This window comes from Anas acuta, chromosome 2 (assembly GCF_963932015.1).
Source record: "Anas acuta chromosome 2, bAnaAcu1.1, whole genome shotgun sequence".
Taxonomy (NCBI): domain Eukaryota; kingdom Metazoa; phylum Chordata; class Aves; order Anseriformes; family Anatidae; genus Anas; species Anas acuta.
In genome coordinates, this window is record NC_088980.1 from 3,188,703 (window position 1) to 3,206,080 (window position 17,378).

Sequence of the window (17,378 nt, forward strand, 5' to 3'; positions counted from 1 at the left end):
CTTTATGTGCTGTCAGAGCAGCCTGGGTGGCTTTAGGCTCAGAAAAATAAAAAGAAAAGATGATGCCACACCATCTTGAGTATCAGAGGGGCTGAGCTGAGCAGTTTTGGTCCTTTGGAAGCTTCTGGGGTTGTTTTTGTGGCTTCATGAAGGAGGGGATCCCAATGAAGCTGTATGCTGCAGCAAAGCCCTAGTAGGAAGAAGTCTTTATGTGGACCTATGGACCTTTTTGGACCTATGGATGCGTTAGAAGGAAAGCAAATGCTGGCTGTATGGTTAAAAGAGGGGTGAGCTTCATAAGCAATAGGTCTGCCTTCATCAAACAGGAAAGATCAGTGTGCTTGAACCGATGTAAGTCATTTAATTGGCTTCAGCCCCCTGTGTTTTACATTAACCGTGTGCTCATGTGATCTGACTGCCTTGCTCGGTAGAGTCACAAAGTGGTTTGGGTTGGAAGGGACCTTAAAGGTCATCTAATTCCAACCCCTCTGCCATGAGCAGGGACACCTCCCACTAGATCAGGTTGTTCAAACCTCATGAATGATACTTGTTCGAGTTTTCTAATGGTTCTACTCTCTTGTTCGCTACCAGTCACTGGAAATATTCAGATTATTAAGGATTCATATCAGGAGCCTGAGGTGGTGCAGGTCCCTTCCTAGATAGCTGGTGCATATTTAGCCTTTCCCTGAGGGCCAGGTTGGAAGATTGTTTTTGATTTGAGCTTAGCTATCTCTGAGGGCTGCTCACAATGTTGAATGCCACATGCTAGCCACTGACCAGCTATGAAACTTCCCTGAACTCTCCTGTGGACTTTGTCTAACTATGGAGGCACCAGATAGCAGGGAAGGTAAATGAGCCTCCCTCTGACTTGAGATAGCTTATGGCAGCAGGCTTAGTTTAATGCATGGAGTCCTCTGTGTCCAAATCTCCTATAGAGTATGGACATCTATCCTCCAAAGCGCCATGCAAGGCTTTCATCTGCTCACCAAGTGACCTTTAAACATGCCAAAATCCGTTGTCTCTCACTGAAGAGGAATTTAGAGTAGCCCAGGCTAAGCTCTGTGTCCAGCTCCTCCCTGACAGATCCTGTTCCTGTGCTGATGAAACAGGCGTCCGATCAATTCTGTCATCTCAGAGCAGTGCGTCTGTGCGAATCTCTACTTACACCTGCCTGAGAGGTGTGATGGGCATTTCATTCTCCAAGCGGGAAGGGTTTGGGACCCAGGAACAGGAGCTTTCCTGACTTAATTGCCTCTCATCTCAGGAGAGGAAGGAGTGCAAGGCTGTAGCAGTTGTCCTTGTGGAGAAAGCCCAGGAAACATGAACTCTAAAGCTGATTGAGTAAATGAGCAAGCAGGCATGTGACAGGTCTTAATGTGTTTCTGAGAGAACCCTTGTGTTCCTGACTTGCATTTCAGTTGTCTCTTAGGTTTAGGGATCTGTTGTCAAGTGTTTAATACCCTTAAAGTTCCTTGTTCTTCAGGGGGGCTGCTCATGGCCACATTTGTCTAGGGAATGTTTCGTGAGGCACATTGCACAGTGCTTTTTGCTCTTTGCAAAGGGTCACATTGGACAGGATTTCCTTTCCAACCATTGACCTGAGAGGCCTCGGCAGAGAATAACCTGCCACCTCTGTACCCTCTCATGCCAAAGAGCATCACAACAGGGGCAGTACTCCACGGTGTGAGGCCTCTGCTTGCCCAGGGGCTGCTGAAGGCTTCTCAGATGCAGCCCAACATCGGCGAAACGAGGAGAAACCCATCCGCTACCCGGCCCCACTCAGCGAGTCACGGGAGGTCAAGCGAACGATGGTGCTGCCTATACATGGGGTGACATTTAATGACAAGGGCAGTGCCTGGCTCCTCGGGCTAAGACAAGTGGCAGGAGGGAATCATCTCATTGATGTAACCAGAGACGCCTGCGACGGCTTCCAGTGGGGGCTGCCTGCTGGGGTGCCCATCCTGGAGGCCTGCTCTCGGTGCTGCAGTCGGTGGGGTGGCCTGAGGTGATGTTTCCTTGTTGAGAGGAGAGACCTTTCTCTCCCTGAAGGCCATTTATTTTATCTTCAGAAGGAGAATCTTGAAAGTAAACGTGCCCTTGGTGGAAGACCACAGTCAGGGGCTTGCTTATCCTGGGGGAAGCAGGTGAAGGTAGAGTCTGGCAGCTGTGAGGAGAGTGTCAGAGGCCTGGGCTGTGTGCATGCTGTGTATTATTTCCTGTAATTTATTTACATCATCTGACAATTCTTTCCCCAAAACACAAAATAGTGAAAATTTGAATGAATAAAGATGCGGTTAAATTACAAGTACCGCTGCTTTGCCCTCAGTGCGCTCAGAAACACCCCAATGGGAATGTGATCTCTGCTGCAAATGATTAATCACAGTGGGATTATAAAGTGAAATATGACACTGGTAAATGTCTGAGATTAATTGGAAGGGGCGTTTGCATTGACAAGGTTTATTCATGCTTTGCTGTCAGTATTGCTGCTTCCAAGAGAGCTGTCCTGGCATTTGCAGTTACTATGATTTTTGATGTTTGCGTGTACCTATAAAGAATTTGAATTAGTGATTTTTTTTTTTTACTGAATTGATTAACAAGTTGCACAATAGATAAAAAAAAAAAAAAAATAATCTTTTAGCAGTGTGTCCACAAGGCCATCCTCTCCCTCTTACTCATTATCTATTTATCAGTTTAATCTAAGATGATGCATTTAATCCTATTTAAACTAGTAAAATGTAGTTTATCTTGTCCAACCTATCTAAGCCTTTTGTTATGTCTGGCTGTTGGTTAGATATTTATTGTAGCTTCATCCTTGCCACAAGTTAAGATTTCATGCCTGTTAACGGGATTTCATGCTTTCAACACCCTTAAGACAATGTTTTCATTCAGACAGAGACTGAAGATACGAGCAATTTTCTCATGATTATTAAAGTAACCCAGTGGTAGAGCAAAGAATAAGCCCTGTTTTATTTTCCTACTGTGTTAGAAATGTATCTAAAATAATTCTGGTGAGCATGCTGTTGTCACTGATGCCTAGTGGTCTCTTGTCATCCTGGCCATCTATAATGGCATAAGAACCATTTAGTGAGGGTACGTGATGAAAGCTGGTAGACGGCAAGGTGATGAGATGAAATGAGATGCAGACACCAGGGTAAGGTTTGTGAGAAAGGAGGAAGGGAGGCTGCAACCTGAGGGAGCAGACCTTGGAGAGAAGCATCTTGGAGTTGCTGTACCAGTCTAGTTCAGGAGCAATAGGCACTTGATGCCGCAGTTTCCTCATGTTTTAATTGCTTTTGGCTGTCAGAGCTGCCAGTGAATGGTGAGGCACCTGTTTGGAACAGGTTTGTATCTGTGCAAGCAGGCTGTGAGTGGAAGGAAAGCACAGGAGGGTGGGTGAGGTGAATGCTCAAGAGCTTTAGGAAGTGAGAAGCATTCCTGTTCTCACCTTGTAGCAGCCAGGCTTTGTGAGTGCCCACCACATGCCCACAGCTCTCCTCCAGCCGTGGAGATGTCCTCTGGTGACTGGGGAGGCAATGCTGCTCACGGGAAGCCACTGCTTGATGAAAGGTCTCTGCCTGGCTCATAGCCACACACCTCATGTCCGTAGCCATCTCCATGCTCCAGCACTGCTCCATGTTATGCAGAACCCCTTCAAAGAAGTGAAGCAACTTCACTCTGTTGTTCTTTTTGATGCCATGGATTTGAAGGTGGAAATGGAGTTGATGTGATATATCTATCAAAAACCAGGGATTTAGAAAGGATGAGACACAGCAAAGCCTTGTGAAGGTAGATCCAAAAACTTTGATGCCACGATGCAGCCTGAAATTCTGCCTGATGGGCAGGAAAGATTAGGGAGGACTTGAGCTCCAAGTCCATACCTTGATTTATTCATTCTTACTGTCATTAATGTTCCTGCTAGATTCTCCAGAGGTGAACTTGGATCCCAGCACACACACACACACACACCACTAAAACTGTCCAGCCTCAAACAAGCAGAAGACCCTGATCATCACTCAATCAACTTCAGTGGAAATTTCCACTGACTTCGGTGTACCTTGGCTCCAGCCCAATGCCTGTATCTACATCTTCCAAGCATTCATGCAACTTCTCTGCTTGCAGCCTTGCATGTGTTTATGGAAAATATATTTTAAAGCTTACATGAGGACAGAGATTGAATTTAGTCAGAGGGAATAGGAAGTACAAACTAGTTCACAGACTTCTGAACTCGGTTTGAGATTAAGGGAAAAACAGTTCTGTACATTAATTTCAACTACTAAGGGTGACCACTGCACAGAAAGTCAGTTGTTCTGAGCACTAATGATTGCAGGTCAATTGTTCTTTGCATTCTTAGCATTTACTGAGTGATTTTTCCCCATTACTGTTTTTTGGCTTTAAACTTAGAGAACAATTTATTTAATTGCTAAAGATTTTTGGTGGAATAATGCAATATGCTCGATAACTGGAAGAAAAATAACAACAAAAAACACAAGCAAATCTGAATTAGGTTAGCGAGTATCAATTTCCTCTAAAGGGAAAGGTGTCTGACTGCTTCTTAAGAGTTCAATATTTTGGAGAGGGAGACAGACGAGATTGTAAGTCGTGTATTTTTCCTGTTATATATAGCAGGAAGACTGCATTTGGTTTTGGCTTAGATCCGTGGCCCAAATGAAGTCTGAAGGTTAGATCAGCTATACTGTCCTCAATGGTAATAATGATTAGAATGAAAACTGTTTTATGTTTTTGTGCCACTGCTTTCCCCATATTTAGTTTTAATGGTAATTTGTGCCTTTCAGTCTCCAGCAGAGAAAATGGAATGAAAAACAGTAATTTGCTGCTAATTTTCATGCATGATTTGTCATATACTCCAGCAAGTACCTTGTCATATACACGGAGCACATCATTATTCGTCAGACCATCCCTGTCCTAATGCAGAGACAACTTGGGAGGGGAGCCAAGGCAAAGGGCAAGCAGACAGTTTCCCCAAGGTCATGCTGCAGGTCAACAGACCATTTGACTCCCACCCCCTTGTGCCATTATCGATTTGTATATTAACATTAATGCACTGCAACGGGAACTGGGGGAAGGAGGAAAAACTAATGCAACTTGTGCCCAAACAGTGCAAAAAATGAAAGAGGGTTTTTGGCCTGCTCTTAGTGCTTTCTGCTGGAGGTGGGAGGGAGGTTGTAAGGGCATGCATCTGTCATTGGGTGAGAGAGTGGGTGGATTTGTGGCCAGCAGGGAAGCCAACCTGCTGTAGGATTAAGAAGGATATTTCTGTCAGGGTGACTGCGTATTATTTCTTTTGAATTACTTACAATGCTGGTGCAGTTTGCTTTGTGTGGCCCTTCTGAAGGTGAAAAAGCAGAGATGCGAGAGCAGCCTGGCAGATCTCCCCGGAGTAGCTCCCATAGCTCAGGGGGTGCAACTCGTTAATGCCTAAGTGTCTGGTCTTATACAGCTGAGGACACCTAGTAGCTTGGGGAGAAACAGTGCACATGGGTCTGGTGAGTAGGACTTGCAGAGAGGCTTGGAGCTGGGGAATTTGCTCTTTACAGAGCACTATTCCCAGGCCTCATCCTGCTCCCAGGAAGAGTCAGCTGGTGCACCCTAGGGTTTCTGCTGCCGGTAGGGTCAAGAGGAGGCCTTGAGCTGTGCTTTGCTTGTCCAAGTAAATGACAGCCAGTGAGCAAAAGGGCTTCTGCTCCTGGAGGATTAGAAGTAGTTTCACTTCACCTGTAGGGGAAGGACATCCAGGAGTCCATAGAAAGAGGAGCAAATGAAGAAGGTAAGTTAGAGTGCCATGGGGAACTCAAGGGAACCGTAAATTCATTGCTCTCTGTAGAATCACAGAATCATAAAGGTTGGAAGAGACCTTCAAGATCATCTGGTCCAACCGTCACCCTACCACCAAGCCATGTCCCTAAGCACCATGTCCAACCTTTCCTTGAACACCCCCAGAGATGGTGACTCCGGTGGGAAAGTGGGCCACTTCTTCCTTCAGTAGATTCACATGACAGAGCTCAAACCCAAAAAGTATGTAAGATTTTCTGACCCATAGTGAGAACAATGAAAACGTGCCCCAACCAGATTGCTCTAGATGGCAAATGTCTTGAAACCATGAAAGTGCAACAGTTCTTTGCTTGTACCACCTAATCTGTTCACTCCTGACATTTTTCTTTCTCACCCTTTAGGTAACCAGGATGGATTACAGCTCGTTCAGTGGAGTCCCCCGATTCTTGACCCGGCCTAAGGCATTTATGGTGTCTGTGGGGAAGGATGCCACCCTGAGCTGCCAGATCATTGGGAACCCCATCCCAGTTGTGAGCTGGGAAAAGGATAAACTTCCAGTCCAGTCTGGGGGAAGGTTTAAGACCACAGAAGATGGGGATCTCTATCGGCTAACAATCTATGATCTGAGCCTGGAGGACAGTGGCCAATACATCTGCCGGGCCAAGAACACCATTGGGGAAGCTTTTGCTGCTGTCAGTATCAAAGTTGGAGAGGAGACCACGGTAACAGAGTCAGCCCCGTATTTCATCCAGAAACCATCCTCCATCAAAGTAACTTTGGGTGAGGATGCCATGTTCAAATGTAAAGTTCAGGGCAGCCCTCCCCTCTCGGTGAACTGGGAGAAAGACGGGAGACACCTGCGGAACCGGGCCGACGCAGGCCGCTTCCAGATCGAGTCCGCCGGGGAGTCAAATGCTCTCACCATCCAATGTGCCCGGCTGGGGGACAGCGGCACGTACACGTGCCGGGCAGAGAATCCCATCGGCTCCGCCAGCGCTTCAGCTGCACTGGTGGTGGAAACGCAGGGCTCTTCGAACCCAGGCAGCAGCAGCCATTTTGACACCAGCTGCGGCAAGACGGCTTCCTTGTTGTCTCACTTGCAAAAGAGGCGGGAGGAGATCAGGAAGACGGACGTAGCCCACGGGTCTTTTGATTCCACGGCTGCCCAGTCTTACTCCGTGACAGAAGGGCTGTCCAGCATTGGTTATAGCCTCTCCCGGGACTACGAGCGGGCAGCTGGCCTCACCACCAAAGGGGCCCGCAATGCAACCTTCGGGGCGCTGACGCGCACGTGCAGCGTGACGGAGGGCAAGCACGCTAAGCTGAGCTGCTACGTGACGGGCGAGCCCAAGCCTGAGATCGTGTGGAAGAAGGACAACGAGGTCATTTCGGAAGGGCGGCGGCACGTCATCTACGAGGACGATCAGGAGAACTTCGTGCTGAAGATCCTCTTCTGCAAGCAGGTAGACAACGGGCTGTACACCTGCACGGCCTCTAACCTGGCGGGCCAGACCTACAGCTCCGTGTTGGTCACTGTCAAAGGTGGGTGCTGACGTCTCGCTGGGGTGGGCAGCCTGCAAGAAGAAAGGCAAAGCACTTCCACACCGGGTGGGAATTTGGGAAGAACTTCAGGAAAGGGGTGTGGGTGAGGCATGAAGAAAAACCCTCCAGCTGTGAAGGGGGTTAGTGCTGGAACAGATGACCTGGGGAAGGGGGGAAGCGTCCCATCACAGGAGGTTTTTAGGAAGCACAGTGAACAAGTATCATTTGGGGATGAATGATGTTGAACTGGCAGGTTGTGGGGCGGCTGGAATGAACTAGATCTTTAAAGATCTCCTCTGTCCTCGTTTATAGTAATCTAAGAGATCCCTTACCATCCTCTGGTTCAGCTAACCCCCCCCCCCCCCCATCTTTCTCTCCAAGGTTTAATCGTATCTGGGTTTAAATTCACCACAGGGTTTAATCAAACTGGTCCTCTTAATCTAACTTATGTCATTTAAAAGGTGGTAGAGGAAACTCCTCCCTGCAAACTGAGTGTACCAGGCTGCACTGGATCCCTTGGGGGGCCTACCCCAGCTCTAATGCTGTTTCCTCTCAGTTTTTCTGCCCAGATTGACCCACAAGCAGCATTTTTCTTGTCTGGCCTCTTCAGTCTTTTCCCAGCTTGTGTTGCTGGATAGCCTGTAGTCCTCATATGCTCCCAGATCTCTACCAGCTCCGGCATGCTTCTGTTTGCTGTACTTAGTGGTGATGAACTTGCCTTCAGAAGGTCCCTCAGCTCTGGTGGAGGTCAGGACAAGCTCTTCAGAACACAAACAAAATTGTGACACATTTTCACAGAGGAAGTTCTAAATCTTCAAGTTGCTCTCCCGTTTGGCAAGGCTTCAGCAGGCAGTCTGCAACCCCAATAAATTAACTCTCAGATGTAAAACAAAAACAAAACAACAACAGCAAAACAAAACAAAAACAACAAAACTTTGCCACTTTGTGTGACAAAATAGACTTTTTTGGCTGGAAGCAAAATGTGTTAGAAATACAAATCAGTAGGAAGGATCTGTGTTTGAAATTTGTCTTTAAGACTCTCAGCTTTTATTTGGTTTTATTGGTTTCCCTGTTCCAGACCTCTCCTTTCGTGCTCACCATCTTTCCCGTCAGTGACTCAGTCCCTGTGTCTGTCAGTGACACCCGATCCACCAAGCTTGCTGGCACTTGTCCCGCTCATTGCCATCCCTCGGAGGTGCTGAGTGGTGTCGAGAAGGGCATTTGGCCCCTTCCATAACTCTGTGATTCCCTTATGAGACAGGACTCGAGGGAGAAGACCGAGCCTGTTCACTCTGAGCGTGGATCAGGCTCTGTTCCTCGCCTAGCTTTTGTCTTGCAGAGAACTGCCCCGTGCCTACGTGGTTATTCCCAACGGGGGCACCTGCTCCAAAGGAGACAGGCAAAGCACGTGAAGCAGCAGGTCTGGGAGCAGGCACCATGGGAAAGGGTTATTTATCAATGTCCATTGTCAAAAGACGCCTGTGAGTCAGAGGGCTCAAGTGGAAATGTTTGCGGTATGTTTCTTTGTTACACTACACCACGGTGGGCTTGCTGGCCAGGCCACGGCTGCCATGGAAAATCCACATGGGCTGGTTATAATTAGGCCCTACATAATGACTCTCCTTTTTGTTACCAGAAGTCCTCAGTCATCCAAAGACAGCAGAATGATGGAGCAATGAAGGGAACTTTTAATTCTGTCCATTATGCCATTGGTGGTGTCCTTAGCTCATCTGCAATCATGTTTTGGGGGGTAGGTCATATTGCCACATTATCTTCTCTTAGGCACTTCTGCAGGACTGAGTAAAACTCTCCATGCAGCCACCTTCTGACAGCACGAAGCTGCTGCAGTGGCTTTGCACAGGTGGCAGCATGTTTGTAGAGCCTGTGACACTGCTTCCCCAGAGTGTATCCATAGCCACAGATACACGGGTAGGCAAGCTTCAAGGGTTTAATTTACTCTCTGGCATTCTGGTTCGCATATAGCACATAATTTCAACCTGAGTGAGAATATTTGTGGGTGTTTTAAGTGTAATAATAAGAAAAACTACCTGCATTCTGCCTCTGAGGTAGTTAGTAGCAGCCTTGCAGGGTATAGGACTGGGAACAGGTCAGGCATCTTCTAGCTTGCCTCCTGTATTTTGTCAGTCTAAATGTTAGACCTAGGGACCCAACACTTGGCCAAACCCATGTCTTAAAGATCATTGAGCTGAAAGAGAATTTTTTGTTCTTAAATGGGATGTAGTCAATTAGGTGTAAATGTCAAAGGCAAGGCTACAAGGCAGAGAGTCACCATCACAGTTAAGGAAAGCCAAGAGTTGATAACTCTTATTCAGAAATGTGCTGGATTCTACTGTCTAGAGCAGGGATAAAACTACAAACCATATACTGAAACATGAGCTGTAAAAGTTAAGAAACTCTTCCCAAGAGCAAACCTCTTTGACAAACCAAAGAGCACAGTCGATGGGAAGAATGTGAATTAATGACTTGAATTTCCCGAAGGCTTTGAAGATGTCCCTAAGCCGTGCGTAAAGTGAGCAAGAATAGCGTACAGGTCTCTATCCTTGGGCCTGGGCCAAGCAATGTTCATCTGAGGAAAGGAATTTGGGACTGGGTCACTGAATACAGAGGGACTAGTTGAGTAATCAGATACTGTATGGAAAGGTTAAAGGCTGCGGCTCAGATAGGATCAGGACTGGAAAAACAGACCGGTGCTGAGGCTACTCCTTTCTTCTTCTGATCTGAAGTGATTTTGGATGGCCACTGTCATGGTAGCTGTATTTGAGATCTGAAAAAGAGCTAAAACTTGAGGAATGTGGAGGTACAAAGGCAATTTTAAAAGCACGGTTACTAAGGAAAGAGCCAGGAAACAAGATGGTGGAAGCTTGTCCACACACCTTCAGATAGCTTCTCTCGGAAGTATTTTCCATATTCTTACTCTGTTTTTGGAACAAATGGAAAAATTGCCTCTAGAATAATAAATGGAGAACCTTTGAGAAGCCAGGAGTAGGCAAGAGGAAATGCAGGCAGGTGAAAATCACAGAATATCCTGAGTTGGGTGGGACCCACAAAGATCATCAATTCCAACTCCCAGGTCTGCACAGACCCACCCCAAAATCAGCAATCAGAGCACATGACTGAAAAGACCTACAGGTGAAAAGAGAAAGGTCAAGCAGGCAGATATGCCTTGGGAAGGTTAGGAAGACACTAGCTTCTCCACAGGCTGCACCTATTCTTAGCAAAATATGTGTGAGCAGGACCTGCTTTTAACATCTAACATCATCTCATTGCTAGTTTGGTTGGTATGGACCAAACAAAAGCCTATGACACTCTGGAGAAATATGTTTTCAAGACAAGCAGCCAAATTTATAGCTGGTTTAAGCTCTTGCAGCTTTCCCACTGACTCCATGAACTGCTCTTGCTCCATGCTCCCTTGGGGTTTTGTTGTGCTGTTTCCATCTCACATTCTTCCCAGTAGGCAGGATTTTGTAGGTCTTTCATTTCTCCTTCTTTAGAAATGTTTTTATGTGCCTTGGTGGGTATTTCTGCTTTGCCTGGAGGCAGATTAATAGAAAAATGTAGCCAAAAAATTGTGGAGAATTCATCATTAAAAAAATAAATTCATTTTGACAGTAGAAATGGATTTAAATGACCTCTCAGGGCACTCAGTGAATGAAAATGAGTCATGTTGGGAGTCCAGGTGCTACAAGGACAAAGTAGAAGAGATGCTTAAATTAGTACCACTGAGCTTGGATGGAAGTAAATGTTTCTAGAGAATGAATGGTTGATATGGAGTGATCAGAAAATCTTTGTTTTCATACTTCATACTTTGTTCTCCCAGAAAGGTAGATCAGAGATTGCTGTTTTTACTTGATGTTAAGTAACTTCCAACCAGCTCTGGTGTTGCAGGAGCTAAAGATGGGAACTGGTGGTACTTCTTATGCGAAAACTGTCACAGGTAACCTCAGATGAACACACCTCATCTTCCAAGGGCGTTTTGGGTATTTTGGATAAGGAAAGAAGTTGGTAGCCCAATGGTTTTATCCTCCATATTAGTCATACTTAACAAGAGCTTTCATTGAGAATTACCTTGTGAAAGAATAATGTGTGACAAACAGGCATGTAGAATTGAGCAGTCAATATTTATGGAGTCTGAGAGATCAAGAATAATGTCGTTATCTTTAGTAACATTTCCCCAAATGCCTGTGGTAGCTGCAGCACAGAACTGAGAGCTGTGCTGGGTGCTGTGCAGAGAAGTAAGAGAGGGTCCCTGGGCTGGAGGATTTGCACTGTAAATGTCACTCTCTGACTGATATCTGCAATATCTGCAGCCCAGTGTGGGGTGAAAGAGATCGATGTAGAGGTCTCTGGTCAACTCACCGTTCTGACCAGTGGGGTCCTTCTGCGGTCCTGTTACCAAAATTAACACCTTCTGCCTGACAGCTGACCAGGCACAGGTTAGACTGTGTAAAGGGCATGAAGATGTGTTCAGGAAGAGGAGACTGGTGGGTTTCAGAGCATCTCCCTCAATTCTCCAAAAGAGCAGTGGGCTGGGAGAATTGCAGCCTTTAGTTCAGTTTGTCAGCTGCTGTCCCTCAGAAGCCCCATTCAGAGCAAAATAAGATGTGTGTGCACATCAGTAGAATGAAAGCAGAGTTGTTTTCAGAGGAGATCTGTGACCCCAGGCTGGCACAGATAGCCTTGTACCTACTGTCCCTGGCTGGAGAAACAGTGCTTTTACTGCAACACATAAGAAAGAATCTAATGATTTGCCTATGTTTATACAGTTAAGAGCCTTTTCTTGGGGTAGCTTTTTTTACCTTAGATACTGCTTGGTGGCTGTAAAGAGAGAGGTTAATGACATGGCCAGCTGCTCCAAATGTGGAAACAGGCTCGTGTGCTTCTCAGGTGCATCTTGGATTTCCTTCTGGCCCTTGGACATGCCCCTGTGCTCTCATGGCCAGCTCCAGAGTCCCTCCAGTCTCACATAGCAATATCTGCTCAAGGCTGGCATCCTTCTGATAAAGGCTTGCTCTCATCTTCCTGCTTGGTCCCATGGCATGAGAACGGCATCCACATCATTCCCCCTAACCACATGGGGGGCTTCCAGATGTGAGATACAAGAGTGCAGGGCAGGAGGCTGAATTCTCCATGGGATAGAGGAAGAGGAAGATAATTAATACATGGACTGGGGGCAGAGCAGGTCTGTGTTACTGCAGGAAGGCTGCAAGACTTTGACTTGCCTTGAAATGAAGCACATTAGGCAAAAAGACACATCCCTGTTCCTAAGGTATTGCATGGGTTCCCGGTAAGGTTTCAGTCCTGGGGTAACCACACAGGTTCAGTATCACACAGGTAATACAGCATCGCTCTTTCCAGGTGCCCTGCCAAGCCCTGAGGGTCTGGTATCTCTGTCCAGGCTGTGCTCAGCTAGGAAGGATTGGAGGTGTCTGTGACAGCTGCAGCTGTGGCTGTGCCAGGGGTGGAATAAGAGCCCTGCAAAACTGAACATGGATTTCCAGGGCTTGAGTTCAATAAAGAACAAACCACACCAAAGACAGTGGGGGGACAGGATAGGATAGACAATGGCTCAGGTATCCACTTAATTACCAAAAGCATGAGAAGCAAGTTTTAAGCCATGCTCTGAGATGTGCCACTGTGGGCATGGGCTCATAAATATAAGAGGAATCCACTCCTGCTTGACACTTAGACTAACACCTGCCATTACAAGCTGCTAGCCACCAGCTGAAATTATCAGCCTGTGTGATTAAGAAGAGGGGAATGGCACCATGAGAACAGCCTGGATGCTGATGCAGGAGCTATTAGAAGGCGGAGGTACACATCACGACATAATTTCTCATGAAGCTTGAGTGGTGACACATCGTCATGAGCTAATCCAAGCATCTGATGTGGTGGTGGCACTGCTGACCAGTGGCTGCCCTGTTTGGTTCAGTTCCCCTTTCTCTACTTTGTTGCTGGGGTATCAGGATGATTTCACAGCTCAGCTGTCATGGGAATTAAATGGCATCTGCATTGTTCTGTTTGTAAAATGTTTTTCTCACTGCCATGCAGCTGTTCTGCCCCTTTGATCTATGCTCTGGTGTCTCCCTAAGCCTGAGCGATGCAGCCCCTTTGATGAAGGAAGGCAGAGGCAGAGGAGACTCGGGCTTCTTCTCTCATTCTTTCATTGTCATTGACCAAAGCAGAGGCTTTGGCGCTTGCAGGGAGAACAGGGAGCACCTCCATCACCTACTTCAGTGCTTTCCCCCACATCTGCCTGTGTCTGCACAGACACCTCTCATCTTTCTGTGCCATTTTAGACCCCTCCATTGAGCTCATTTCTGACACAAGACCCCTAACACATTGTTTTTTACACCAGCTGACTAACTCAGCTGCTCACCTTGACCTAGAATTGCTGCCCTGTGTCCTACCCACCTGTAGCACGTAGCGAGTATGGTACAGAGACGTTTGTGTTAGAGGACAAGCAGGCCACGAGAGCAGAATTTACCAACCTGATACTGCACCAGTTCAGGATTAGAGCTAACTCCTGGGCAGTGTTGTGGGGCAGGTAAACAGTTCAGACACTGGTTCGTTTATAGGTAAGTCCTCAAAAATACTTCTGGTAAGATCTAGTATATATATATTAATATAAGAGCAGATCACCTGCTGCAGTAGGGCTTGATTCTGGGGTTGGATGGGAGCCCAGTACAAATCAATATTGTTAATGAGGAGTGTTATGGTTAAGTCTTCGCTAATAAGTTATTTATTTTCATGCCTCTTACCCCAGACTGTCCCAAATTCTTATTTCTCCTCTCTTTTTAATCCCCTGAAGAACCCTCGATACCCTTCAAGGAAAAACTGAAGGATCTTGAAGTTTGGGAGAAGGAATCCGCCACCTTCCAATGCGAGGTACCTGTTCCTAGTACGGAGACGGCTTGGTTCAAGGAGGAAACCAAACTCCGGCAGAGCAAGAAATACAACATCGAGGAAGAGGGCACGTACCGCCGGCTCACCGTCCAGAACGTCACTGCAGACGATGATGCTGTCTATATCTGTGAGATGAAAGAAGGGAGCAGGACCATTGCAGAGCTGTCTGTCCAAGGTAAGGAAGAATCACTATTTCAGACAGGCCAAGCCTCACCTGCTGAGTGCCAGATGCACACGTGAGCCTCCAGATGTGAGCTTACGAACTGCGTTCATCCCCTGCATGTGTGTAGGGAAGAACAGCAGACTCCCTTACAGTGAGAGGAGAGCCACGTGTGGTGGGTCAGTGGGTCTCTGGGTCCCCTGCCAGGGCGTATCTGGGACACGGGGTCACAGAGCAGGGAGAGATTGTGTTTCTGCTCAAGACATGTCACCTGGTGGGGCCCTGTGCTTGAAGGGGCTTCCTGGAAGGCAAAGCCCTTGAGCTGCAGCCCGGCATCGTAGACTTTCCTTAACATGATCCAAAGCAAAGGATGTGTCCCCTGGTGCTGTCTCACACAGGTCTTGTTGGGTGTCTGGCAGACACGATGGTAAATCTGGTCTGAGAGTGGTGCTGACCACGCTGGGAAGTTGGCTTAGCAACTGACCTGTGGTCTGATGTGTGGTGCAGGCTGTGGTCATCACTGGTTTCATTTCCAACTGGGAACCAGGTTCATGTCTCAGAGCTCTGACATTGGGAGCTGCTTTCTGGAGTATGAAAGGCTGATGAGTAAGGGGTAAAATGTAGGTGTAGATCCATGTCCAAGACCTCTGAGACTGGCGACTTGGGACTGAAATTAATGTAGGCATAGAGTCGGGTGCACTGTTGGTGTCTCACAACCAGTGGACGTGCTCATCAGAAACACAGGCCTGTCTGCAGAAGGGGCCATCAGTTCCGAACTCACCGATTTGCTCACTTACCTGTGCAACTCCAGGACCTGCAGTTTTGATTTAGATACTGCTTACGCTGCCATCATTGACGTGTTTTCTGTAGTGTGAGTTGCAGACCTGTAATAGCTACAGAATCACACTTTTCCTGTCTTGTTGGAAGCCTGAGTTTAATTCCACTGAAAACTGAAGTTCTCCGCTACACAAATTGGTGCAAGATAGCTGGGTGCTGTGCATCCTTGGGCGTATTCCTTTTTGTGTCATTAACAAAGGCTTAACAGTTTGTATGGGTGAAGGCAGAAGGGGTAATATAGCCCACAGACACCTGAGAGTTCAGATAACCCTAACAGAACAAAAAGGATGTCTAAGCCATTCAAACACTGTAAATGTGTTTGTCCCTGGTAGCACATCTGGTATTTGTGTTGTGCTGTGGTCCTACAACAAGCTCCATTAGAAGAGAGTGACTGGGCCAGGTGGAGCTCTCAGGAGGGAAAGGAGGCAGAGGCTTACCAGGGGATCCCATTGCCTGCCTCGGGGGAGAATATTCGAGAGCAGGGTGGGGTTGGGAGAGTGTGAGAGCTTGGCAGGTTGCACAGCTCTACGGCACTGCAGGGAGAGGGACACCGCCAAGGGCAGCAGGGAGCAGACACACAGTCGAGCTTCAGAGAGGATGAGCAGAAAACAGATACTGAATCCTCCTCATGCAACACATCTGGTTTGTTCCATGAAACAGCTCAGCATCGCTTCTCATGAAGTATCTCTAGGTGCTTTGCCTGACTGAGGGCACTTCTGCCTGGCAGGGACTGTTCCAGGGCTAGAGACAGTCATTACCCATCAATAGGGCTGGTCTTCAGACCTTTTTTTACACATTCCCCTGTGAACAGTCACATCCTGTAACTCTGACGTTATTCTTCTAAGTCATAATCACAGTAGCTTGGAAAGGCCACAAGTAAGTGACTTAATTCCATGTGAATTTCAGGGCTCACTCTAAAAAGAAATCCGAGGCTGTCAATGTATTTTCTGCTAAGTTAGGTGGCTGCTGTGTCTGGCCTCTTGGTTATGTAACTTACTGCTCATTTAATGGAAGCAAAATCCCAGAGACAGCCGAGGACCTGTCTGGTTAAAGACTGACCTACTTCAGCAGAGTGTTTGTGCAAATTCCCAGAATATGCAGGCAATACAAGCCATATCACAGACAAATCTGTTCTTGGCAAAGCCACGTACCTTGTGTTTACCCGACAACAGATACTGCATGTGAGACTAGAAACATGAGAGACTGTAGTCAAATAAAATTGCTTTTCTCTCTTTGAAGGGCAAAATGAGTCCTTGGGATTATCTCTTCTGTATAACACAGAGCCTAGGGTTTCATTTAGGAATGCCTGTGTAGTGTCTGTGATGTTTCGATTAGGTGAGAGCTATTGGCTGGAACAGCTGTAGTCTGGGTGGTCTCATGTTACCAGACACTTTCATATCTGCTGTTTGCTAATCATAATTACTTTCTTATTTAAAGGGAACATCACTAAAAAACTTCCACGAAAGACTGCGGTTTCCATACACGATACAGCCATCTTCTGTGTGGAGCTGGACAACGAATGCCAGAACATCCGCTGGCTGAAAAACAAAGAGGAGGTGAAAGCCAGTGATCGGATCTCCATCACACGCTCTGGCAAGCAATACACCATGATCATCCGAGAGTGTACGATGGAAGATGCTGGCGAAATTGCCTTCCTGGCTGATGAAAGCAGGACTTCTACCCAGTTCACAGTGACCAGTAAGTTCCCCTTTTATTTGGCCTTGGTGTTGTGTCTTCCCCAGCAAGCAGGTACTCCCATGTTAGTACTATTTTTTCTAGGTATTGTCGTGGTAAGTCATGCATTGTCCAAAGACAGCGGGAAGTTCATTGCCTGCCAGAAAAGGCTAACGACAACCTGATGTTAGGGAGATGTCAAAACAGAGAGAGAAAAATACATTTTGGGAAAGAGCATGGCACAAATGTGTCTCCCCCATAACCATTCTCATTCCCTACTGGAATTAATATAAAATGACAACTGGAATGAATATAAACTGGAATGAATACACAACGTAGTGGTAAGGGGCGTGTAATTTCTGCACACTGGGAGGTGCTTAGAAAACAATTTGTAAGCTACATGCATTATTGTCATCTTGCTTCATTATGCACAGAGTGCTGTGGGTACTCT

General features: G+C 46.8%; 1 protein-coding gene across 27 annotated transcripts in view; it reads left to right on the forward strand.

The window, feature by feature from the left end:
- Nucleotides 1–17,378, forward strand: part of OBSCN (obscurin, cytoskeletal calmodulin and titin-interacting RhoGEF) — a 188,970-nt gene that overhangs the window by 1,920 nt on the left and 169,672 nt on the right. For all 27 annotated transcript variants that reach the window (XM_068673255.1, XM_068673234.1, XM_068673235.1 and 24 more), the window contains exons 2-4: nucleotides 6,192–7,332; nucleotides 14,162–14,431; nucleotides 16,691–16,951. In XM_068673255.1, the coding sequence (XP_068529356.1) occupies nucleotides 6,201–7,332; nucleotides 14,162–14,431; nucleotides 16,691–16,951 (1,663 nt within the window). In that variant the 5' untranslated portion in view covers nucleotides 6,192–6,200. The remainder of the gene's footprint in view (nucleotides 1–6,191; nucleotides 7,333–14,161; nucleotides 14,432–16,690; nucleotides 16,952–17,378) is intronic.